At 34.3% G+C, this 26,427-nt stretch overlaps 1 protein-coding gene across 1 annotated transcript; it reads left to right on the forward strand.

Annotated features, from left to right (window-relative positions):
- Positions 1–1,377: 1,377 nt before the first annotated feature.
- LOC118268889 (lissencephaly-1 homolog) lies at positions 1,378–25,982 on the forward strand. The gene is made up of 10 exons (XM_035583677.2): positions 1,378–1,546; positions 4,350–4,491; positions 17,116–17,269; positions 18,343–18,489; positions 19,424–19,580; positions 21,405–21,582; positions 22,074–22,209; positions 22,597–22,752; positions 22,908–23,103; positions 23,325–25,982. The coding sequence occupies exons 2-10, from the start codon at positions 4,454–4,456 to the stop codon at positions 23,396–23,398; spliced, it is 1,236 nt and encodes a 411-aa protein (XP_035439570.1). The 5' UTR covers positions 1,378–1,546; positions 4,350–4,453; the 3' UTR covers positions 23,399–25,982.
- The last annotated feature ends 445 nt before the right edge of the window (positions 25,983–26,427 follow it).

A 26,427-nucleotide genomic window follows, 5' to 3' on the forward strand; every position in this document is an offset into this window, starting at 1 on the left:
TTATCTTTTGAATTAATATTGTATTGTTAATTACAATGAAATACAACATCCAATAACACTTTGACCGAATCGGGAATCAAACCCAGGACTTCTTACTCAGCGATCAAGCTAGCGATCTAGACCAACAAGGCAGTGTAAATATGGCGTATTAGTCTTAAATAATAAAAATATCAAGACCGTTTAAGCAGCCTATAGTCAGTGTTAGCAGCTCTTGATTTTTTAAATTTGCCGCCTTTCTTGGTCAGATTTCGTTGGCCAGACTCTATTGATCGTCCTGAATACCCTAACAATGATGATTCCAAGATGCAATAACCATTTCAAGATTTGTATTGATATTACTCTCCAGAATAATACTAATGTTTTTAATACTAATCGTTTCAATTAATTAAGTAATATAAGAATTGGTATATAAGTGTGAGAAGTTTAAGTATTATTCAAAAATAGGGTAATATTCAAGAATTAACTGGGTTTTTCATAATCGATTTCAACATATAATCCCGAACTATTTGTAGATTAAATTTTCCCGATATGTACGCTTCAACCAAAGCTGGTGAATTTTCTTATGTTACAAAATATGATCTACACCAAGTTCATAGCATTTTGATTCAATACAGCGCGTCATTTTATTTATTAAAAATTAAATTTGATGTTAGTTACGCATACAAAATATTCAATGTTACAGGACCATCGCTGCTAGCGCCACTTTGACAGTTGCTAGCCCCAAGTTATGATAAGTCTAAACATTATTTAGTTAACAAATAAAGCATCTAATATGTCGAAACCAACTTGATTTATTTAACAAAATTGTTTTTAATTAGATCTCATTTTCTCCTTATTCTTTCCACTTCATTGATTTTACATTTTGATTGTACTTTTAGTATCAACTGTATAATGATTGCTAATGAGTCTGTTAAAAATAATTGATCTGATCCTAGAATATTGATTATGTATAAATGCAGTTAATAAAATAAACGTATTTAATAATATATCCTGTAATGAATGGATAATTAATGGTAAAGATGTAAATGTTTAATCGATTACATAAATAGTTCGTTTGTTGTAACTTTATACTTATTGATGAAACAATAGAATTTCTTAGAAAAATACTGCAAAATATAATGGTCTTCATTATTTTCCTTGAAAATAATTATTCATTGTTTTTGAAACTGAAATATTATTATGTTAATAGAATAAATAAAATTCTACAAACTTAAAAAATTGCCGTTATCAAAAATAAATAAAGCAATTGTAATTTTTGCGTTGGTAATATTGAAGACTGATTCTCTTTCTCACTTTTTCATCAATAAATATGCATATTCTATCTCTGTCTAACATAATCTTCTATCACGTAATATAGATGGCGCTATACTTTCAGTAAATGTCTACAGAAAGAAAATCGAAACTTCATGTTGTATTGGATTGGTGGGTGAGTTTGAGCCATTGCAACGAAAACGGTTTTCTGCCTTGGGTCTTGTGTGAAGTGTGATTGTAGAGTGCGTGATATTTATTTCAAATAAAAGTGAAATTTTAAGTGTTTTTGTGTTCCGTAAGTATAATTTGATTTAATTCTCAGTTATATTCGTAGACAGTAACCGAAACTTAACAAAAATATCTGCGTAGAGCTTGTCCGATGCAGACGTTCAATATGGCCGTTCTTTTATGTTATTCATGTAATATTTATTCTTTATTAAGCAATAATCGCATTGATTACAAAAGTCACACTTTAACTGGAGACTGCACATGAAAATTTCTTAGGTTTTGTGAATTTCGTTGATGTGGCAAAATGACAGTAACCCTGTTGGTTTTGACGTTTAATTTCTGAGTCATTTTACTGCATTCGCGTTCTATGCTACTTTTTTATTCATTTTCGTTGTAAATACGTACATTGATACTCCTTATAAAAGCTAGGATATTTCGTTAACTTCCCTAAAACTTTGGTATTTAAATGCTAAACAAAAAACAACACTACTGCAAAATTACATAAATCGTCAAAATCCTGATAACATAATTTCACTAGTTTCGTATTATTGGTTTATTATTGGGATGGTCTGAAGGTTAATAGTAAACGGTAACATTTACTGGCTCGCTAACAATATCTAAATTACTGCCTGCAGAACATAGAAAGTTTCCTTATTTTTATAAAAAAAATAATTAATTTCCTTTATTATTTACGTTAACTTACTCTGTATAAAAAATAAAACTATTAAGGCCTTTTTTTGGGACGTTTTAAACTACGATTTTTATCATTTAGACATAGGTCAAAACCACATCTAGAAAATAATAGATAATTAAGAAAATCTGACTTCCTCAAACCTTGAAATTGAGCAAGGTTCACATGGAGACGCTACATAAACTGTTTAGTGAGCAATAATAAAATACCTACTTTGGTAAAGTTCATTAAACACCACATTATGGCTTCATTTACGCAACTTATAAAAACAAATGTAGGTATGCCCTTGACATAGAAGCCATACTTAATTTTGATTAGCCTCAAATTACATGTTCACAGTTTAGCATTTTAAAATGTACTTAAAAGAAGCCATTGAAATTCTTAACTTATGTTTCACACCTAAGGTGTTAGCAAATTTTCTAAATTTGTTGATAAAAAAAATAGGATCTGGAATTATGCATGGTGTGTAGCAATGGAATAACCCTCTATTACCATAACATAACTGGTCAAAAGAGGTTACATTGAATTATGTATGTGGACCATTGCCTACCGCTTCAGGGAATAAGAAATCTGACTTAACCTATGGAATGCAGATCTACATGACACCCAATGTGTGTTCTAGCGTATCTCATATACCAACAAACAAGAGGTTAATGTAACGTAGAACTAAAGCTATACATCTTTGTAAGCTTTTAATATCAAAGTCTAAATCAAAGGTTAATTTAAGATTTTATCAGCGCTGTTGTAGTAGATGACACCATGTTTATTTTTATATATAAAAATTATTATTTATATCTTATTAACATCATTCTTGTTACTTCCAATAAATTATTATGAAATATAGGTACATATTGTATCCTCTGTGACATATTTTTATCAGTTTGAGGCTAATTTATGATAATTTTCTTGTTGTGATTAATGACAGCAATTACTGAAACAAGATATTAAAATGTTGTGTATTGCAAAGTAATTCAACCTTTATTGTAAGTAGGTTTACTCATACCAATAGTAGGTAACAGTCTTATATTGATTTTTAATAATTTCCTTTGCTATTTATGTCAGTACAAATGTTTTTAGGTGATAAATTGTCTATATTTATTTTTAGTAAAAATAAGTTTACTTTTTTGTCATACTAGCTTCTGCATAAATGAATAATTATTTCCGTGTTTAATATATTCTTAAGCTTTCAATATTCTCTTTGGTTTCTAGATACCCTTGCATAATCAATAATGAAACTAGAATTTACTATTACATAGTCTTGTATTGCATACATTAGGTCAATGACTTCACTGTAAATGTCAACAGCCTTTCAGATATCAGAATATTAATTTAGAAAATATTAAAATATCTGCACTGAATATTAAATCACTATTCATGTTTTCTAGAACAGAATTACACATTTAGTTTTAGTTGAGTAATTAGAATTACAACTCAATATTCTGTATTAATTGTTCTGTAACATTATGCCATAAATAAAACCATTTTTTTTTATAACATTGTGATTACAATCATTATTACAGAAAAATGGATTATATCCTCATACACACTATGACTAGTTTTGCATGGATTATTTTCCTCATCTGTGTAATTTTGGTCAGGGTTAAATAAATAAAACAACCTTTTTAGGTTGTTTGCCAGTCTTAGCACCAAATGTAGATACTTAATATATGAGATTTATTTAGATGACTCACAAGTATGTTAATGTTGTCAGTGATGTAATGTGTGTAACCTTTAGTCTTCCTCATGTCTTAATTTATTTCAAAATTGTATTTATAGCTTGTTATTTAATTTCGGTGATCTCTATATCAGTTTTACAAGAATGACAATGATTATAATAACATATTATACAGTATTATATTTTTGGAATTAAAACCAGTAAACCAACCTCATTAGTGTGTTATCTGTATTGCATATTGGCACATATAAATTTAAATTTGGAATAAGGTATACTGGCTTGTTTTGTGCTTACAATAAAAAGGCGGGAAAATTAATTAAAGTTAGGTTAACTCCTTTTGATAAAGTAAACAAGGTACTTTTAATTATGTTTATTTTTAACTGAACATTATTACCAGCAATGGGAAAGAAACATTGAACACATGTCATATTTACACAATTGAAACTCCCAAAATTAGTTCTCATATAAGTGATTTGTAAACAAAACTATTGTGATTGTACACAGGTGTTATAATGGCAACGGCGTTCCTGCCGTCGCCCGCGTGAATAAGTGAGACTCTAGTGCAGTGAACCAACCGGGCCCGCCGCCTCAAGCGTCACCCGACCACGATGAAAATGGTGTTGTCACAACGGCAACGAGAGGAGCTGTAAGTCATGCATATAATATTGTCATAATACCGTTTATGTGTCACTCGGTTCACGCGAGTTGCATACTTTTCTACGACTGCAGTATAGACAGTGAAAGATTAAGTGTCATAGCCAGCAGATTTTTTTTAAATGTCGAAACTTACTAGTTCCGCAAATTTTCATCAATTGGAATTGTTATTTCGAGTTCTCTATTTAAGAATAGTTTATTCCGTACACACTCTTCCACTTTCATAGAACATTACTTTAGTATAATTACGAAAATTATATTCATTATTTATGTAAATGTCTATAGTAATCGTTATTTTTTATCGTGACCTAAAAAACAATGACGTTCTTGCACAGTTGCAAACAATAACGCTTTCATATAACATATTAGCATTTTGATAAAGAAGTTGATAGTTTTAGGGGAGAGAAATAAGACGATGCTCGTAGAATGTTGATAACTTACGCAGCTGCGACATAGTTGCCTGCGCAGCGCCTAACTTTTCATCAGATAGAAACAACATTAATCTACGGTTCACGCCGAGGTCATATAGGTAACAATTTGCTCGCAGAATACAACATTAAATTGGTTAGAAATCCGGAATAGAAAGCTTGCACTTGTAAATGTCTTTTTATTGGACTGTATGTGGTGCAGTTCAGTAGATCGCACACCTATATAAATATTATTGTGTAAAATTATTTTTGCAATAATTATCTGTTAGTTGATAGTTTTGAAATCAATTCATTATTCAGTTCTTTATTCTCAATAGTAGACAGCGCATTGTCTTCAGAATATACGATTGCGTTTTGGACCAACAGAATTGAGTTTCAATGAATTCGGTCAAGCAAATAGTTGCGGCGGCAACAAGGTCGCTACTAACGCAATGTTACCAATACTCTACTAGAAACTTTCTGAATTTTAGTATTAATTACAATATCCTATCAAAACTTCATATCTTACAGAAATACATACAATCACAACTTTAATGATCTACAAAAAAGTGATAATATCAATCGATTTCTTGACATTTTTTTTATGTTGAGCATGTCTGTCGAGATTAAACCTCGTCTCATGCAAAGTATGATTGTTTTTGTTTGACTAATAAATACACAACTGATGAAATGTGTAAAGCAATAGTATACATTTAAGATTACTAGATTCATTTAATTTCATACTCTTAAAACAGTTGTTTACTTTATCATGTCCCTGGGCCCATCGGGATTAAAGTTATCGGTGATTTCTAGGTTATTAGCTACTGTAGAACCTAAGTACAGAAAATCAGACATTGAGGTGTGAGTAACGGGCTTGTCCGAATAAAATGCCGAAGTAAGCAACAAGCTTTAAATAACGTTGGTAATATTGATAATATTACCGTAACGTTGTATGTAACATGCGTAACGTGAGGAAATTATACTTCAAATGATCTAAGACAATATTGACTTCATACTGCTATAATCCTTTAATTGATAAAACCAAGCAAGAACAGAGTTTGAAAGTCCTCAGATTGTTTAAGTCTTTGACTGCCAATACAAAACTGTTGAAGGCAAATCCTCCGCTAACGTCGGTCACCGGTGACCACCACGGCTTTCAATGTGTTAAGTAGGCTAATCTTATAAGTAATTCATAATATAAATATTAAGGAACTCCTCACATGTGCTTATGCATTCGGGCCAATTATTTAATCGTTTCAATTTGATGTTTGAGTAACCATAATTTTTTAACTATAGACTTCCTTCCGCGTGTAACTGTCTAGTGTTGCCAATTATTGGGTCCCTTGTCTTCATAACCGGATAGCGTGTATCGATAATCTACTTAGCAAAATATTTGCTTCTAGAAAATTTAAACAACATTTTACTGTTAAGTATATCAAAATTCTTATTATAATTATTAAAATTTTATTTAATTATATAGTTCCAAACAATATTAATGCTATATTTTTATCATAGTAATAAGTGATACTATCAATTTATGAATCCCTATAAGGAATACCACCGGTACTAAGTCGACCTGCGTGCCTGTCGACCTTTGAAAGTGACAGTTGCTCTTATAACGCAGTGTCGTTGACCCCACGTCGCTGTTGGCGCCTTCCTCGACTTAATGTTGGTGAGCAGCTTTCATCGTGAACCTAGAAATCCCATCATTATTATACGATTATTGATGTTGCAATTGCAAATAACGGCTCACCTGCGCTCGCGTTGATTGCAGTATTCAAAGAAACTTTATCATAGTAATGAGTATTCAATCTGCTAAATGAGATTATAAGCAGGTCGTCTATCATGTCATCTAGTGTTCAGTTAGTGTATTGTTATTGTACTGAAACATGGCTGAAACTTAAAGGTTTATGTGCTGTTAAGTAGGTACAAATATGATCTTAATTAGACAGATATACTTATATTATAGGGCAAGGATACGAAAATAATAAAAAAGTATAACAATTCAGATAGGGCAGGAGTAGTACCATAAAATTGAGGTAGGTAAACTACTTCATAGTCCGGCCGTGAACTAATGACCTAAAATGCCCTAGCGTTCCTTATACCCTTTAACTCGCTTCACACGAAGTGAAAGGCGAACTGAGATCTAATTCGCGATACTTCTACACAAAGATGTGGTCATGCTGTTCACACGCTATTGTTATACAAGTGCAAACAACACGTCCGAATTCAAAGTACCCAACTTATGTAAGTTCATTATACAAAATAGGATTACCTATGTGGTATGGCAACTGTCAAACTACACTGGATATGCTAGACTATATAATTAGTTCATAGCACTAACAATATTCGCAGACTAAAGCTTAGTTCGCACTAAGTGTTACTTCTTCGCGATTGGTAATCTAATGGTCTATTCCGCGTTCGTTTCGGATCTACTGCGTCGAATCGGGGTCATTGAACGCGTCTGTTGATTAAAAATAACGATCACAAATTAAAACATCAGCAGGCATAACACCAGCATATTTCGCTGAACGGACTCTCTTACCGTTGAAGATTGCAGCACTTGCTGTAACTACGGTGTTGCAGTTATTCGGGTCGAACGTTGTTCGGTAAACTTTTCACTCCTTGATTGTGAGGATGTGTGCGATTAGAGATACTCGGTACTTATTATGCAAAATACTTAGGAACCTGAAGGTCTATTTATTTGTTTCAATTCTCAATCTAAACTTATTCTGAAAATATTCTAAGCAAAACAAATGGTCTAAATTAATTTTCAGGCAGGAAACTAGTTTAAGACATTTGAAACGTAAAACAGAGAAAGTGCTTAGCTTTTGTAGAACACTATTGCAAGTTGCTATTATAATATTATTTAAATTTGAGTGATAAGAATCTTAACGCCCGCTATTCTACACCTCGTATTGGCTCCGAATAAACGAGGTCGCATCGAGAGTTGCCTTACATTTTGTACACCCAAACATAAAAAACCGCTTGCATCATAGGTATCTCGTTATTACCATAATCGATCAAGATTATAATCGTTGTTACATAAATGTCTAGATGCGTTAGAAAGTTGTTATTTAGCTTGCCGATAACTGATTTAGTTCAAACGACCGTTGACATGTAGGTAAACAAAATGCTGACATGCATCGCGTGACCATTCCCAAAATAATCTGCTTTTCTCGAATTAGTGTAGTTGTCCTTGAATATAGATTTCGTCGATGTTTAGGCTTGTGGCCGTACAATTGTACGATATACGTTATGTGTACGTCATAGCATTCACTACGAAACATCCCGCCTTGCTCAGTTCGTGACTCATCGTACATTATTGTGATCAAGATACTGGTGCATCAATGTCAACCTGCTCTTATTGCTGCGATCTTTAAGGCAAACCAAGGTTAACATCACTTGCATCATAACATTAAATCTACGATTTTAGTTCTTTTCTTTTCATCGTTAAACATATAACTCAGTTAGTCAGAATTGAATTAAAATGGAATTAAATCAACTTCGAACATACCCCGTTATCAGATACAATATCTTATCGGACAAAAGAATCTTTAGTACTGACTCTTTAAATACAAGTAATATGTCGATAGGAAAATTGTAATATCGTAGTGTGTATAATGTGAGCAAATAACCATTCAATATAACGAACTGATAATGGGAATCGGGGAATGTAAGCCATTGTTAGGCACGAGACTCGTCCATCCGCCTGGATTGCGAGGAATGCCGTCCTCGCCCGACCACCACTTGCACTCTACCGCGTACAAGCTGCCCTGTTAGCATATTTTGTATAATTTATAAGTATTCCTTTCATATATGATATGACGATTAAAACTGTATTGACTGATTCTCTGTGTTAGTCCATTATTATAATGCTATATGTAATGTAACCCTATAAATAAGATTTAAATAGAGCTTTAGAAGGCTCCATTCGTAATCAGTGTTACTACGTGGTTCCCATGATTATATCCCAAAACTGTTTATGCTGAATTGCGAAACGTAGAGATAACATCAATGGGAAAGTTAAAACGAAGACTACACGTTCTTAATTATCACGACAGGTACTTGGTTGTCATTCAATCAGCACAGTAATAGAGAGACCATTGTTATGCACGAACACAAATACGTACCTTGAAATAATTTATTTTGTACAGCGATTAATACTATTCATGGCCTAATTGACGTTCTCAGACAAATGGACCTTACGATCCACGGAGAAATTTGAAATCTAATTAAGCAGAGCATTCACCTGCTTACTGTAAAGGATTTGAACGTCCGGTCACGAATGTAATTAAATTACTATGTAGAAACTTCCTCGGGAACTTTACTATGTCACTGTTTTTGTTTTACATTGGTTTCCTATATGGTTTCTCGACAATTGACTGCGACTAACGTTTTCCATCGTCGGGTAACCTTTCCCCCTGTAAATGTCACGCTGATGGTATTTTCACCCCTGATACGTTTAGGTTTTCCCGACATTTCATTTACTTCGCGACCCCTGTTTACTGACTCTAATAAAGCCAACGTTTAAAACTGGCATTGTTAGGAACAGGAACATAAATGAACGTCTATCATTAGGGTAGGGGTTGGGGAATACAATGCACACCCAACTTTACACTTTGTGTTTAGCAGCTTAACCTAATGAAATCCAATAAAGGCAAAGCAAGGTTATAGTTAGTATAGATATTAAAAATTGTATGGTTCTAGTTTAATAGAAAAAAAATTATGAAGAACATATTTCGCCGACCTCTACGTGAAAAAAGGACGGTGAGGAGCAAAATGAAAGTCGTATAAAACTTCTTCATATAAAAAGTATATTTTAACATGTAGTTGTATGTTTAGCAAAAAAATCAAAGGCACGGTTACACATTCCGCGTGGAAAAAACTTCCAAATATTAGCTGTAGCTATATTTAATTTTATTGTAACTTTCGTGAGACATACTAAATTAATTATTATGTTATCGGCTTACTCACGTACTGTTTTGACGAGGAACTCGACTAGTTTCAAGCCATGCTAGAGGCTCATATTCATGAGCAGCATTCCGCGACACACGACGCGGCGATTGTCGCGCTGCTACATATGAACTAGTCGAGTTCCACGTCAAAACAGTACGTGAGTAAGCCGATAACATAATAATTAATCTATATATTAATACGTGATGCAAAAACTTTGGACCGCTTTTTACTAAAATTGCGCGGACGTAGGAGCATAAAATTTGGTACACTTATAGTTTATGTGTAGGAGAAGTGCAGGACGCTAATATTTTTCAAAAATAATGCTAATAAAGTATATTAAATCAATAAATAAAACATTACACACACATGCATAGTATCTGATCGTACTTGACAAAACGTCAAAATCGATAGACATTGCGATGATATTCTCACGTCTCATATGAATAGAGTTTAAATAAAAGAGTTTGTTTGAGTTTGAGTTAAATAAAAATTATCCTTGAACGTATGTTAAGTGGTATTGTAAATTAAATCGTATATGGTCGAATTTCGACCACTAGGCGACCACTAGTATATTTAATTTGTCCAAGGAAAAATTGTTTACGGTCGAAGCCTCATGGGAAGTTAATTTTGTGGGGTCGTGGAAAAAGGGATTCACAGTGACGCAGTCTCGCTCTGACGTAGCCGGCGCCTAGTGGAGGCGATCGATATGCCAAGTCGCGTGGGCGGCCTCCCCTTCATCCCCGCTGCGAGAAAAACTATTATCAACTTTAATCTTATACTAATAAACGTATTAAATTCCTTGGCAAAAATAGCTTTGAACACATCATAGAAAATTTAATTGAGCGACGCCTCGCCTACTCCTTTTCAGATAAAGTTCATTGCGTTTAATGTGAAGTGAAATATATGCCTCTATACATGAATACATTTTGATTATATTTTTATTCATGAATAGAATTCATTTGAAATATCATTCACCGATACCATATCTAATCTTGTAAAAGATTCAGACCCTTTTGTATCTAAATCTAATGTCTATCGTTCAGACGTTTGTTAAGTTTGACGAAGGTGATATTTGGGAATAGTGAAAAAAGTGAACTAAACTAAAGTACCTACAAAGAGTCTGTCAGCGTCATTGAGACAGTAGCTTAGACTTTTTACATTTCAAGTCACGGTTGCATATGCAAATGGTTCCGCGTTACGTGCTCACCATACTGATATCGCGAACACAGTGGAGTTTGTTCAACACTTTTAACATCGTTCTTCTTTGTTAGTTTTCGTTGTTTAGGGATTTCTCAATATCTAGGGATGGTCGGGATATTCTTCCAGAAGGACTGTTTAACCCTGTAAATGACGTAACGCTTATTATAATGGTAATGGACTTTAATCTGCTTTCAGCATTGTTGATGAACCCCGACCTAAATAACGTCTTCACATTTACTTTTCATATAAAACAAAACTTATTATGTTATGAATGATCTCTGAAAAATTAATACCCATTTATTTCATCAGCATACACTGAATTAATTAAAAACAACGATTTACTCACTTATATATTATTGAGAAAAGCTCTACGAGTATTCTGCGAGACGTCTCCGCGTCAGCACACATAATAAAGAGTCTCTCTGTGACTCGAAACTAGTAGAGCTTGGTTTTTTGTAAATTTAGTATGCCTCATGACAGTAATTCTAAATAATATGTATTCAATGGCTTCTGTGTAAAACAATACTACTTTAGTATTTATACTAAGGCTGTTCCATAAATCGTGTCTCAGTTACATTTCCTAATGTTCGTAATGTCTTTGTAGTCATAATAGGTACTACGATCACTTTGTCATGAATACAGATTTGCATTAACATTATCACAGGCCATTAATATTCCCCGTTATCGACTGACATGACGTATTTGTTACGATGTTTCCGTTGTTTCATGCTCCAGTACAAAGTAGAGTGTAATCATCCGTGCGAATATTTTTGTTTTCGGCATCTAAAATTCAATCGATGCGACCGTAAATAATGGCTCTCAAAACATGCGTAGGTATGTGAAACATGCATAGTATTCAATACATCTAACAATAAGCAAGACCTGTTGAGATTATCAATATTAGAATGTCACGTAATGTATGGTAATCAATATACGATTCAAATTAAGCTTGCCTGTTTTTATAACAATTCTAAGTGACGCTGGCAACTTTAGCATTCCGGGTTCATATTCCAAACGCCTGCCTTGCGGTGATGTAGCCTTTTGCTACAATACCATCGTAATTTGTAAATGAAATGATCCTGTTTCGAATATAAACATGGTATCCATTTACTAAGTAGTATCTCCACTTGTCCCTGCAATCAGAGTAATAACGTCGGAAATATATCGTGAAAGTTATTTTCTCAGGCGGTCCCAGATCGGTCCGCGCCTCTAGCACTACGCACGAAACCACTTTCGCTGTGCCCCAACATTGCTACTGAACTCTTATACTGTTCAAGTTCGGAGTCACTGGCAAAATGTTTATTCTTGCCTCGAGCGCTAACTGTGTTTGGTCATCGTTATTTCATTTTTAGAGCATTATCACTATCTGTAATCAATCATCTGAATGGACAGGAACTTGTAACCATTAAACCACCATTGCTTAACCTTACGCTCGCTTAAGCAATGTAACATCTCTGCCAACAATTATGCTGAATAATCCGAAACCGACTGACATTCCTACATACTTGTTGATATACCTGTGACGTTTAATCTTTTCACTTAAGCAGAATAAGCAATACGAGTAACTTGATTGCTCCCACGCAAACAATAGGGATACCCGCGAGACTGATTGTCTTTAGAATTGATTCGGTTTCACCAGGTTGATATCGAAGCTTGACATAGTAATCAAGCAAGAAATAAACTCTATTCAGCAGAGCTGTGCAGATGAAACGCTTCACTCGTTATCGCCTTTTTAACGTTTTCGCCAAATTCCAAACTCAATAACAAGAAAGTATTGCCAATCGGCATTTTAATAGTTGGGATTATCTATTGCATAAGCGCAATAATCGAATTACGCACTCCACCGCAGATAGGAAGTTATGGAGTCAGCAATACAGTCTTGTTTATAGAACACGTATATGGATGGTAATGTAAACTTTTATTTTCGTCTTATAATTTTATTTACATTTACAAGCATTAAATTCACAATTCCGCATACGAATTCCATAATTACATTCCTCCAAACTAGTGAACGCAAATCTTGCGAGATTGGGGTTCAAGCGAGATCGAGAGTTGAGTAGAGTGTTTTGTAAATAATCATAATATTTGAATGATTTAGGAAAAAAATAATAGAATAATAAGATAAGATTCTATTTCTCGTACGAGATTAATCTCGCTAAAAATATACTAGTCCCGAGATGATGATGAGATGCATTCCCTACTTCAAACGTTCTCATCAAATTATCGTTAAGTGACAAGTAACACTTAGCGAGATCTCTCATTTTAAATTGAGATGTTTATCTGTATTATGACTATTTTTATTGCAATGAATAAAGATTTACTTATTTATATTTATTATTTATTTAACAACAAAAGCTCATAGGTAATTTAAGAAGTTATTGATACATCTCACAACAGTTATTAGACGTGTTACATTTCCGATAAGTGTTCCGATCACTGTTATAATCTGGTGTTTACCACCTTAGAGACGTAACTAATAAACGTTTAGTTGTAGATTGTAGAGATGGTAAAGAAACACCCAAATTGTCTAACTGCTCTTATTCGCAGAGTCTTCTAAAGTGACGTAATCCTCAAACATGTTTAAATCCTGTTTTCTGAATAAAAGAATAGCCTGTTTTTTCACCAACTAAGTGGGGTTACTCAGTCAAACAACAACATTCTTCCTAATATGAAAGAGAACGAAGTGTGCACTGTCGTGTGTGTATGTTTAAAACATTGACTCATTGTTTAATAACGGTCTTATTTAAATTAGTAAATAGGTACTTATATGATATTTGTATACTTATTGAATAATATGTTGTAGGTATTATAATTTCAATGTGTAAATTCATTCATCATTGAAATATCCATCCTAAACTCGTACGTTAGTTCAATTCCGTTCCTGAACAAATTAGTTGTATGTATGTGTCTCGTTAAGATTAGTCTAAACGCTACTTTCAGCAGATCACAGATAAATGTTAACGTCGTAACGCAATTTATACTCTGCAGAATGTCTTCAATAACATTAACATTTCTTAGTTTCATGTAAATGACTTCGTACAAAGTACATGCTTTAATAGGTATATGTACTAAACTTTCACAGAAAGTTTGTGTAGGCGGTTCGTTTAATCCTCAGTAGGTAGCCACCTGATTTGTCGAAGGTTTATTAATTAGCAGGTGTACTGGCTACCTAGAGAGTAACTTAGCAAATAAAATGTTACCAACTGCCAACTTAATGAATTGAAATTATCCTGGTTCTGAGACTCTCGTTTTAAGTTTCTCTCCTGAGAGTATTCTATGAATAACTTAAACATTATCTTAAATATTTATTATTATTAATTCCAGCAATTTAATTCCTCAAGCTGAAGCGAGTCTTACTGCATTATGGGAATATAAATCGACTACATAAAGGCTGACATGTATCAACATGGACAAGGCTGAAATCTACTTTAAAATACATATTATGACTGTTCATTTGATCTATATTGATCTACCTATCTCCGGAACTACTAATTCGAATTGAACAATTATATTTGTGTTAGTCCATTTATCTAAGAAGGCTGTAGGCTAAAACATTACGTTTTGATCAAAAGGAGCCGAACAACTAGATTGAAGTCGCGCGGAAGTAGCAATAGTGAAAATGCAGTGCAGTAAAGATGAGCGTTTAACGCGATGTTATGGATGCAAATGAAATCTGTTAAAAACGTAAAAAGTTATAAACTTATCTCACATATTAAACATGTACCTATTTATCCAAAACAGATTTGATTTCAATGTTTATTAAATACTTTTTGTTTTTATAGTTTCTAGATTTTATTTTAAAAGTTAGAAAGAATAATAACTACATCCAACCAAGACTATATCGTTATTTCGTAACCTTACCTAACGAGTCTGTTATTCTTTATTGGATGACCTCATCATAGATCCAACACGCATTATGTGTCGTGTGATTTTAACCGATGTCAAACACAATTGAGATTGTATCGAGTATCAATATATTGAAGTACTTAAATATATTTTTAGAAACCTGTCTTTGCCTTAAAAGGTAACTCCATCAACCAAACAGGGATTCCATTGAGTAATATGTGTAAATTATATTACACTTCTGAATTAAAATATTTGTAGGACAGAACCATTAACGATTACGTGGGTCCAATCAAGCGCCACCTGTCTGCTTAAAAGGCCACCTGCGACGTGACATTGTCAAAAGTTACTTTATCAACCTTTTATTCCACGCTGAAATAAACAGACGTTAATTGTTAGTACCATCTGAATTCGATCTAAACGTCCAAAATGTGTACAGTATCTGATTTGGCTGACGTCATTTGACGTCACAAAACCAACAAAGGGAGACCGAACTTTAATTGTCTGAGACAAACACGACTGACAGGATCACAGATACATAATTATCTGTATAATATCACACACAAGAACTTTTCATTCCTGGGCTTGGATAATGAATAAAGATAAAAATAAAGAGAACAAATCCACATTACTCCACAAATATAAACAACATAAACAGGTTTGAATTGCAATAATAATGAATGAACGTAGCTCCGTATAACAGAGAAGAACAGTATCTGCTGCCATGAAGGTGACGTCATAGCCACTACGACAAGGGCAGCTTATCGAATTGGAGCAGCTCTAGTTATCATTCTCATATCTATCAGGAAGACTCGTCATCGAAATTACCTTAATTGTTACCGGTTGTAGACGTATAATAAATAATGATAAAGCCAAGATTTGTAAAAAAAAAACATTCAACAACAACAATAATCACATGTAGCCTAAAAGTTCAGCTTAATACCTAGAGCTCTTGTGCTCTATTGAAATTCTAACTAACGACAGCTACACTTTGATTCTTTGGCGGTTTACGCTTGTGTAAGTAATTAATTGCTGATCTGTAATGTAATTGAACGATAACATTGACAAATAGCGTGGGTTTTCCTTGACATTTGATACACAAACACATTTAGAATTTAGATTAGAAACATTCAGTTACCCGGAAATTCGAGGTAATGAGCTCAAGTAGACAGATCAAGTATCTTTGACAACGTGCAGTTACTAAAAGCGCTCCTTATCGGTGTACGAATTGTTTAACCTTGTAGCAAATAAAACACTCGGCTCGAATAGATATGATTGACAACTAACAATACTCACCCAAAGCAAGTGTGAAAAACGAAAGAGCCAATATTACCCTTGTACTAGTTTTCTATTTAAGTGTGATGAATTAACAAAACAGCAGTCGTAATCGAAATCAAAATTCTCACTACGACGATACTATGTGATTTACGGCCCCCGTACGACCGACTAGCGAGATCATTTAGTAATATCAATCGATTAATCAATTTCAAGTACTTAATGAACTCGTACGTAATTGTACGTTAGAAAACGAACACACTATTGATTGATAACGTTGCAAGTTCACGGTACTATTTCCTATACTACAATGTCCTTGTGAGTTGTGTGACGAGTCGGCTAGAATCGATAAGGAATTTTGATCAGCACAAAGACATTATGAGTGTGTTCCGTTTTCTTATTACAAGGGTGTTCTTACAATTATACTACAGAAACAAAATTTAAAGTAACTGTATCGTATCCCCAAGATGTCCAAGATAAAAAGTAAATTAGTTGCTACAAAATTTTGTAAAAACGTGAGTACGGAAATCCTATGTTCTTGAGATCTTCAGCTGTTAGTTTTTGTAAAAACTTTTTGCCCTCGAACAATACTCGTATCTGCGTCATGCTTGCAGCAACATCCGTTGTCTTAGTTTACGGTTCTCACATATTATTATTTTAATTAGCCAATAACATGTTACTATTTTCTGGGAATTAGCAAACAACGTAGCATGTTCGTTCAGTTATTGTTACAACGTGTAATAGAATGTTTGTAATTTACGGCAAAGAAATGAACGAGTTAAATACTAGTTCTTCACTGGCAATGTCCATATTTTGTGTTGTAATGTTATCTAATGAAATACTTTTCTCATTCGTTTCCTTCATAAAGTTTTCCGTAAAAAGTGATTGACCAATACAGCAATAGAATTGAAATTGGTTTATGTTTGTTACAGGAACAAAGCGATCGCCGATTATTTAGGTAGCAATGGCTACAATGACGCGCTGGAAGCGTTCAAGAAGGAGGCCGACATGTCCGGCGAAATGGATCGCAAGTTCGGCGGCCTCCTCGAGAAAAAATGGACCTCAGTCATAAGGTTGCAGAAAAAAGTAAGCAGAATTTTGTAAATATGTGGTATTTACTTCATTAACGAACCGGCTCACACGCAAAACAAATTGCTTCCCCGAAAAAGAAAAAATATGCATCTTATCTTCTCCGATTTAGGATTTGTTAAATAGGGTTGTAAATTTGTAATTGTTTGTGGAGAAACAAAACTATCAGCAATTTTCTTTGCAGTCATCCGGCGGCGTTACATGTTGCAGTTTCTTGTATAACACTTTCTATAATTGATTACACGTAATCGATCTGTGAGCACAAAAGACTACTTCTCCGATTTAGGATTTGTTAAATAGGGTTGTAAAATAATTGTTTGTGGAGAAACAAAACTATCAACAATTTTCTTTGCAGTCATCCGGCGGCGTTACATGATGACAAAAGATGATGACGCCTATTAGTGTCCCCCGGAGTACGCAATATGTTAGTTACATAAGTGGGAAGCCATTCGATTCTCTGGTGTTTCAATGGCTCAGAAATTGCTTAACTGCTAGCAGCTGAACGCATTGATGGTTAAAACGTGTAGAGCAAAAATTTATAACGACATCTGAGCACGATCCGGTCCGAGCAGTGTACTCCATCGATCTGTGCTGTAGACGTTTCTAGGTCACTTCTAACGATTTTCTTGGGCGGGCGGTCGATGGTGACCGCGACCGTTTGCTTTTATTAAACCACGTGACACATTTTATTCATTGACTGCAGCTATCACCACGGAAATAATGCCAACTATCCAAACAAATAAAACGCAAGGTGATGGTAATCAGGTCGCTGCTCTGTTTTCATCTCGAACCTTGCTCTACAAATAGCTATTGTTTACATGCTTAGATTTAACTCAACGCATGTGTTGCTGTTAGAGGATACAACGATTTTAAAGAATTTCATATCTTTATAGACCGACTGATTAGAAAAAATACGGATTTATTTCATTAAGCCCTAATATCAGGCCAATATGCTAGACTGGTGACGCGACTGGAGTAATCTGAAAAAAAAAAGAAAAATATTCTCAAATTATAATTAAGTATTTTATAGCATTATAACATAAGCATAATGGTTTGTTTTTCTCTTTTAGGTGATGGAATTAGAATCTAAGCTGTCAGAAGCTCAGAAGGAATTCATCGAGGGTGCACCAACGCGCGCTAAGCGCACGCCCGCCGAGTGGATCCCACGTCCACCGGAAAAATTCTGTCTCACCGGACACCGGGCCACCATTACCAAGGTTCATACCGCTTTTATAATATAAGCAATTACTATCGTTTTCCAGGTTATGAGGAATGCCCCTATATTGTTCTGTAGTTGTTAGTACACGAAAAGAAACACACATGTTTCTTTTCATTCTTACGATTCAATCATATACACTTTCTGTTTCTGCTTAACATTTAGAATAACAAGTTATTCTTTAAAATATTATGTGTTCTCGTAAACGTCTAGTCAGACATGAAACATGTCTGTCACATATTCAGATTTCGCTGAAATCGCATCATTAGTATAAATTGGATTCTTAGTCATTTCATAACAAGCATGAAGATGCTCGAAACATACTTCGAATTGTTTACAACGATCGTCTCTTACTAATTGCATTGCTGAAAATAAATACTTGTTGTAATGTTAAATGTCCACCAAAATATTAAGTAAATAGAGAAATATGTTTCAGTTAAACATAGCTATTTACCGTATAACATGGTTTATCAAATAAAACTTTCGAATCCAATGAAAGTCAGAAACTCTAAAAACGTATTGTTTTGGTTTTTGTGTATAATTTCTCGTGATCATAACCATGCACAATTGTATCTAAGAAATGGTGTGACTATTATCTATAGCTTTCCGCGACTTTTTATTCAACTGTTCGAATTAACTCTTGATCGTGGTTCATTGTGAGAAATTACTCATAAGGTCACGTTTTTACTCCAATTTTTATGTAAATTGGATAACTGTCATGGCTATAATTTGCGTTTTCTTTGCAACATCCGGCGGCATTATTGATCAAGAGCCCTAAACCTCTAACTAACAACGGGTCTAAATAATAATCAAGCTTATGTCATCAACAATATCATCCTTATTTGGTTTTTGAAGGCAGATAGCAGTAACTCCATGTAACATACTGAATACCGACGTACACATTCTTAACTAATGGTTATTAAATAACATTACAGGTAATATTTCACCCGGTGTTTAGTTTGATGGTGTCCTCGAGTGAGGACGCGACCATCAAAGTGTGGGACTTTGAGAGCGGCGAGTACGAACGAACCCTGAAGGGACACACCGATTCCGTTCAGGATATCGCTTTCGACCATCATGGAAAATTACTGGGTAAGTTTTATACAACCTACGCCTTTCTCATAAACCCTTATTATAATATATATTTGTATAAGACAGAAACTAAAGACGACTACCTACTGCGATACTTACATATCTCTTTATACCTTATGCGCCGTAACAAGGTGCGGCTGACAGATTCAGTAACGTTTCGTATCACTCTTGAAAGATGCTGCGATTTAAAAATTATGCCTTACTATATTAGCTGTATCACATTTGTATTATGTTAAATCATTCGGAAGTGTAGTTAATTAAATTAAAACCAACCGGAATGTTCTAGTCTTTAAATAAAATCTAATGAAATGAAAAATAAAGTAAAGTGTTATGCGTATAACGTAAATCCATAGTCGTGTTTAGTGATGGGATGTACTGCTACGATGGATAGGTATTCGATTTTTTTTTAGAATAAAAAACGAAAATCGTGGGTCTTTCAATTATCACTCTTAAAAAACCTTTAATTATGTGGGTAAATCTACTGTAGACGCGGCTCTCTCTGCCCGAACCACAGTGACTTTATCTGAGCACAAATATGTAGTAGACTTTTTCGGCGCCTTTGATAATGCGTGGTGGTACTTAATCTGAAAGATCGTGGTTGCTTTAGTAACATATACAAACTAATATACACTTATATTCTTCACGGTTCTGTAAAACTGAAACTCTGAAACACCTCAGGGCTCGGTCATAAAATATTTATTTTGACAAGTATATACACGAAGTTACACTGCACAACTAAATAACACACACATATAATAAAAAAATTAAAGAGAATTAAATGTATGCTGCGAGTATCGATAGCGAGGAAAAAAAGATTTTTCTAATGTCCATTCCTAAAGAGAGATGTCAACGTCATACAGGCATCTGTCAGCCGCACCTTGTTACGGCGCATAGGGTATAATAACCATCAAATTCACGCATCAGTAAATGGTGGTAACTAATCTATATTGTATTGGAAAGCATACAGGCTTGTGTAAGATCAAATTATATACAAACACAGTTCGAGCGTAATCCATTAAGCAGTGATGTCAGTTACCATCAAAATATTGATATAATGATATGAATGTAAAAATATGTAGTACCACTCAAAGCTACACTTGAAAAAGCTACTTGAACTGACAATGACGTCATACTTAACAACCATTACAAGTAAACTGTACTGTAGGCCATCTTACAAAAACTAATTGCTAGGGACCATTATTTTACTTGCACAATATTAAATTAATATGAATTATATCTTACTATTTAACTTAAAACCATATTTTCCTGGAACATCAATTATCCCCATTCAAAATTTTCCTGTATTAGTGAGGACGTTGATAATAAATGTAAAATGAAATGTTACGCATTATATTACTTGTTACTTGTATTTATTAAAATTGATTGCCAATGAATTAGTCATAAGTGTCTATCAATGACGATCCTTTGAAATACAACATTGAACGCAATATTTTTGGCCAATGATGTCATGAGGTTAATGTCATCAATTTATACTATCAAGGATACTTTTTTTATTATTTATATTCGAAGACGCTACTAAAATGTCCTTAATTTTATTATAAGTTTCGTGAGACATAATAAATAAATAAATTATTATATTATCGGCTTACTCACGTAACTGTTTGACGAGGAACTCGACAAGTTTCAAGCCGTATATTCATGAGCAGCATTTCGCTACACACGACTATGACTGAATATAAGCCTCGAGCATGGTTTGAAACTAGTCGTGCTTAACATTGGCTTTATTATACGAGTACTGTATGTCAGTTTTCCATTAAAAAAAAAGCTAAATAAACTAATAATTTATTTTACTTTAATTTCCAGTGTCGTGCAGCGCGGACATGTCAATAAAGCTGTGGGACTTCAACCAAACGTTCGAGTGTGTGAAGACGATGCATGGCCACGATCACAATGTGTCGTCGGTCGCGTTCTCACCTAGCGGGGACATCGTCTACTCCGCCAGTCGAGATAAGACCATTAAAGCTTGGGAAGTTGCCACTGGGTAAGGAATTTACATATGTATTTTGTTTTTATATCTTTGTAAGATGTCCTATGTTTAGTCTTTACTAGCCACCGAAAGATAGCAGCAGCAGCAGAGGTTGAAGGCTGACGCATTTTTTTACATTAACTTCTGTAACTACTCAAAAGGATACGGAAGTATGATAAAAAATTGGTTAAGTGAAGCCGCCATGTGTTGTGCAGCTTGGATTTGACATTCGCTTTCAATGTAAAAAATAAGGGTGAAATTAAACTAACTCCGAAAAGTTAACAATTGGATTTTTTATGAAAGAGTTAGCAAATATTTCCAAGTCTTATACTTGACACTGTTTAATAAATTCTGTTCCTTATTGTGGAAATGATTTCCCAAGTGTAAATAACAAAATTATTCGGCAAGGCTATTCCATTTACCGTATCGTACCTTTACCATATCTTCGACGTTACTTCTATCTTTCAAGTATTACAAAGCTAACAAAATGTTTATGTCGTAACCAGGTATTGCATCAAGACGTACAAAGGTCACCGCGAGTGGGTGCGCATGGTGCGCGTGTCGCCGGACGGCACGCTACTGGCGTCCTGCTCCAATGACCAGACCGTGCGCATCTGGAACGCAGACACCAACGAATGCAAGGTATACTCCTCACACAAAATCATGTCAAGGCACCATAAATGGGACTGACTGATAAAGCACAGCAATTTGGTTGACCTTACAAAATTTTTCAAGTCACTTTTATTTACTTGCATAATATTTCTTTGGCTTAATAACGACTTACTTTTTAGATGAATTTCTGTGACTCTGGGTTGGTTGGTTCCTATACTAAAACCAAATTTTTTTTTTCAATTAATTATGTTGTACGTCTTACTCGCGTGACTGTTCTACGAGGTATCTTGACTAGTTTCAAGTCACGCAGGGGGCTCATAGTGTAATAAACTACAGTCGTTTGTTTTACCCTCGCCTATTTCAAACGGACAATTTCTCTTCAATATTTCTGTTTGTAAGTGTATGTAATTTGTACAGATGGAGCTACGTGAACACGAGCACGTAGTGGAGTGCGTGTCGTGGGCGCCGGAGGCCGCGGCCGCCGCCATCAACGAGGCGGCCGGCACTGACAACCGCCGCGCCAACCACGCCGGACCCTTCCTCGCCAGCGGCTCACGTGATAAATCCGTCAAGGTACAAACTCTTTAACACATCATTCTCATAAGATATTTATTGACACTTACTTAAAACTTTCTGTAACACTTCTCTGCATCACCCTGCGGTTGAGTGGTAGAGAATGTCATTCACCATTAAATCCATCAATACCACTAAACAATGTATATTCGTAGATCTGGGACGTGAGCACGGGACAGTGCCTGGCGACGCTGGTGGGTCACGACAACTGGGTGCGCGGCGCGGCCTGGCACCCGGGCGGCCGCTACCTGCTGACGGCGTCGGACGACAAGACGCTCCGTGTCTGGGACGTCGCGCACACGCGCTGTCTCAAGACGCTCTACGCGCACCAACACTTCGCCACCAGTCTCGGTTCGAACTCGAATTATTATCTTGTTATTTTTTTAACACAGCAGAGTAATATCAGTACTATAATTTAATTTTACATTTTGGTCTTTTAGTAAATTTTGTATCAGACGACATATAAACAATATTTTTTTATTTATTAAAATCATAATTAAATTTGAATACAGGTCATCCCTAAAATAAGAATGTTTCGGTAATTAATATAAAAATTATTATTTCTCTTTCAGATTTCCACAGGAGCTTGCCATACGTGATATCAGGCAGCGTTGATCAGACCGTTAAAGTTTGGGAGTGTCGCTAAGAGCGTTGCCATTTTAGTAACTTAAACTCACCGATGATATCCTTATCATTATTATTTCGCGTTGTAGCTACAATGAGAGCGATGTAAGCTGCTGTCATTATGGTCAATCATTTGTAAAGGCAAGACTTGTCTCTGCCTCCAGCTCATTGTAGTTTTTTTTTCGTACACCTGACGATGCTATGTCTCCTTTATCTAAATTGGTGTCTAACTTTAGTCCCGATTCTCTATTCGTATTCAACTTCTTCGGTTAGATTCACACATTCCATTAAAGTATAATGGCGCATAGTTTCTGTATATTTTTTTAGTTAAATTGATATTTCCGAATTTTGTAAAAATTTGGACCCTACTCTAGTTAGCAGTGACGTAGCATTCGTCATGTACCGCTCGCAACGATGAAGTGAGGAGCTGTGTGTGTTATTATAAACTTTCAATTGTCCTGTTTTATTTGATAGTTATTGTTTATTCGTAAAATGTTTAGATATAAATTTTATTTGTTATTCAATAAGTAATTTGATTTATTACCCAGCCAATCAGATTTTGTACCTTGATTTCTTTATAAATAATGTTAGTTTTATAAAATTTGATATTGATAGTTATTCATGACAACAAACATTCAATTAATTAATGAACACACTTTGAACTCATCATAAATGCTCCATCAACTATAGTAGTGTACATAAGGCTTTTGATGTTTGTCTCAGCTCGATACGATGTTCATTATGTTTGTTAGCACCGCCGCCAACAACATTAATGAATATCTATGGGGACAACGAAACCGAAACGAAGTAATGTAGCGACGTTTGTAGGATTTTATATCAATCGGTTTCCTAGAGACTTATTTTAAGTTTTGGCAATTCAAAACTTTAACTATAAGTTAGAAAAAGTTATATTTCAAAATTTTATTTATTTATATTGTCACTTTTTATTTTTGTCTCAAACAATTTTGTTAAGTATAAGCATTGAATTGCTAAATGGGTAATTGTAATACAATTCATGTTTTACATTTATTAATTAATATCTGATTTTAAAGTTAAGCCAATTTCATTTATGTCATCATAATTATGTCTAAGTAAATTAATGTGTGATATAAACTTTAATTAATACTTTGAATTACAGGCCTGTTTAAGGTAGCTAGATTGAAAGAAAACTTAATCGAAGCCTTTACACCTGACTACGGCGAAGCCAAAAGGAAATGTTATGATTTTCGCAACATACACAAATAAATAAAATAAATGTAGTTCCACCATTGTGTCAATATGACACCACCAATAGAGACAAGTGGGGTTACTGCAAATTCCTGTCATTGATGCGCATGTCATAAGGTGTACTATCCGTGGTCGGGTTTTAGTTTTTTAATTAAAAATATCCATTATTACTATCAATAGTTATTTATTGTAATACGGAATAATTTTGTTGCCTGGTGTTGTAGAGGTTAGTTCGTAGTGTAGTTCGCGTAGGTACGCTCATACTGTTAGAAACAGCTGTGTTAGTGCATGACATTATGCAACATGTACATTGCTTACATAGTGACGCCCGGTAACATCAGCGCTAATATATGATATTTACGGAGTTATCGCTTATACGATATGTCATTATTGCTTTTGTATTTCTAATCGAGATGTATGTATCGTGCGCCGCAGCTGTCGAAATAGATGCTAACTTGGTATTCTTATACGAGAATTATATTTGCTTTGTCAGTGTGAATTCGTAAAATATTATGCTGAGACCAAGGAGATTGTAATAGAGTAGTGTTGTGGCGTATTTGTAGAGAGCGTTTTACTTATTATGCTTTAGGCACCTGTGCATTCAACTACGTATGAATAAAACGTAGTATTAGACCATCGTTAGCTCAAACTTTTATTAAAATGTTTGATAAATTGTTTACACTTTGTATGTCAATACATCACAATACATAATTTCTAGTCATTTTTATTTGCAATCATTTCCATTTATATGACATTATTTCTTAATAATAGATTGATAGTGCATTATATTTATGACCCGAAATATGTGTAATAGATATTTTATATTTTAATCATTAGTAGGTACTCTATAAGAAAGCATTTTTATATGGAATGTCTAATACTGAGTAACTTCCGAATCAGAGTACTTAAACTTATTGCCATTTTTAGCTGGAATTGATCACAAGAAAAATTTAAAAGGGCGCTCTCTACTATTACGCGTGCTATAATTATCTTGGCATAGAAATATAATCTCTTTGAAATATGGCAGTCGCCTAGTATCAAATAATCTGCTGAACATAATGTTCTTCATTAAATCATTTGTATTACAATTTTAAAATAAGTATCTTGCACTTTTAAAAATGTAACTACCGTAAGAATAATATCGTCAACGTAAGTTATCTACTTGCAGAATTCTCTTGTTACATAATTAAAAAAAACAAAAATATGTTAGATTACTGGTTACGACAGAATAGCACTAAGAATATGTGACTGAAGTGTGTTAAATAGGAGAATTTTGCAGTTACTCATAATAACTGCTGTAACTTGTCAAAATTATTACCGAACTCCAAATAGATTTGGTTCGCGTTTCATGTAAATAAACAAGTATTTAATTTATTTTACAGTGTGTTTTTATTTTGCCGACTTTGGTGGGATCTTCACATCTTATATATCTTATATAGTCCTTAACCCTTTTTTAAATCTAATTTTACTGTCGGTGATTAAATATTTACCGTAATTTAAAAGCAATAGTTATGTCGCAGGTTCGATGCCTGCAAAGAGCTAATCTATTTATTGCCTACAGATTATACTAATCTACTATAAATAATCTGCTGAACTATAATTGGCCAAGCACTGCACTAGTTCTTGTTGGCTGATATTTTGAAACAATAGAAAATCCATTATTGATCGTGTTCCACCCAGAATCTTATTATCCCTATGGCAAATCGGGCGTCACAAGACGTCACATGCCCAATTGCCCGCAAAGTGGCCTTAGGAGCGTCTATAAGGTGCTTGCCTAGGGAGCTGTCTAGGTTTAATCTGCCTCTGATTTTAACACACTACTAT

This window comes from Spodoptera frugiperda, chromosome 2 (assembly GCF_023101765.2).
Source record: "Spodoptera frugiperda isolate SF20-4 chromosome 2, AGI-APGP_CSIRO_Sfru_2.0, whole genome shotgun sequence".
In the NCBI taxonomy this organism is placed as follows: Eukaryota; Metazoa; Arthropoda; class Insecta; order Lepidoptera; family Noctuidae; genus Spodoptera; species Spodoptera frugiperda.

Bases quoted from the DNA above. Each gene is read 5' to 3' on its own strand.
- LOC118268889 (XM_035583677.2), top strand. From the start codon at position 4,454: ATGAAAATGGTGTTGTCACAACGGCAACGAGAGGAGCT. The intron at 17,270-18,342 runs GTAAGCAGAATT...TTTCTCTTTTAG, and splicing joins TCATAAGGTTGCAGAAAAAA to GTGATGGAATTAGAATCTAA. The intron at 22,753-22,907 runs GTACAAACTCTT...GTATATTCGTAG, and splicing joins CACGTGATAAATCCGTCAAG to ATCTGGGACGTGAGCACGGG.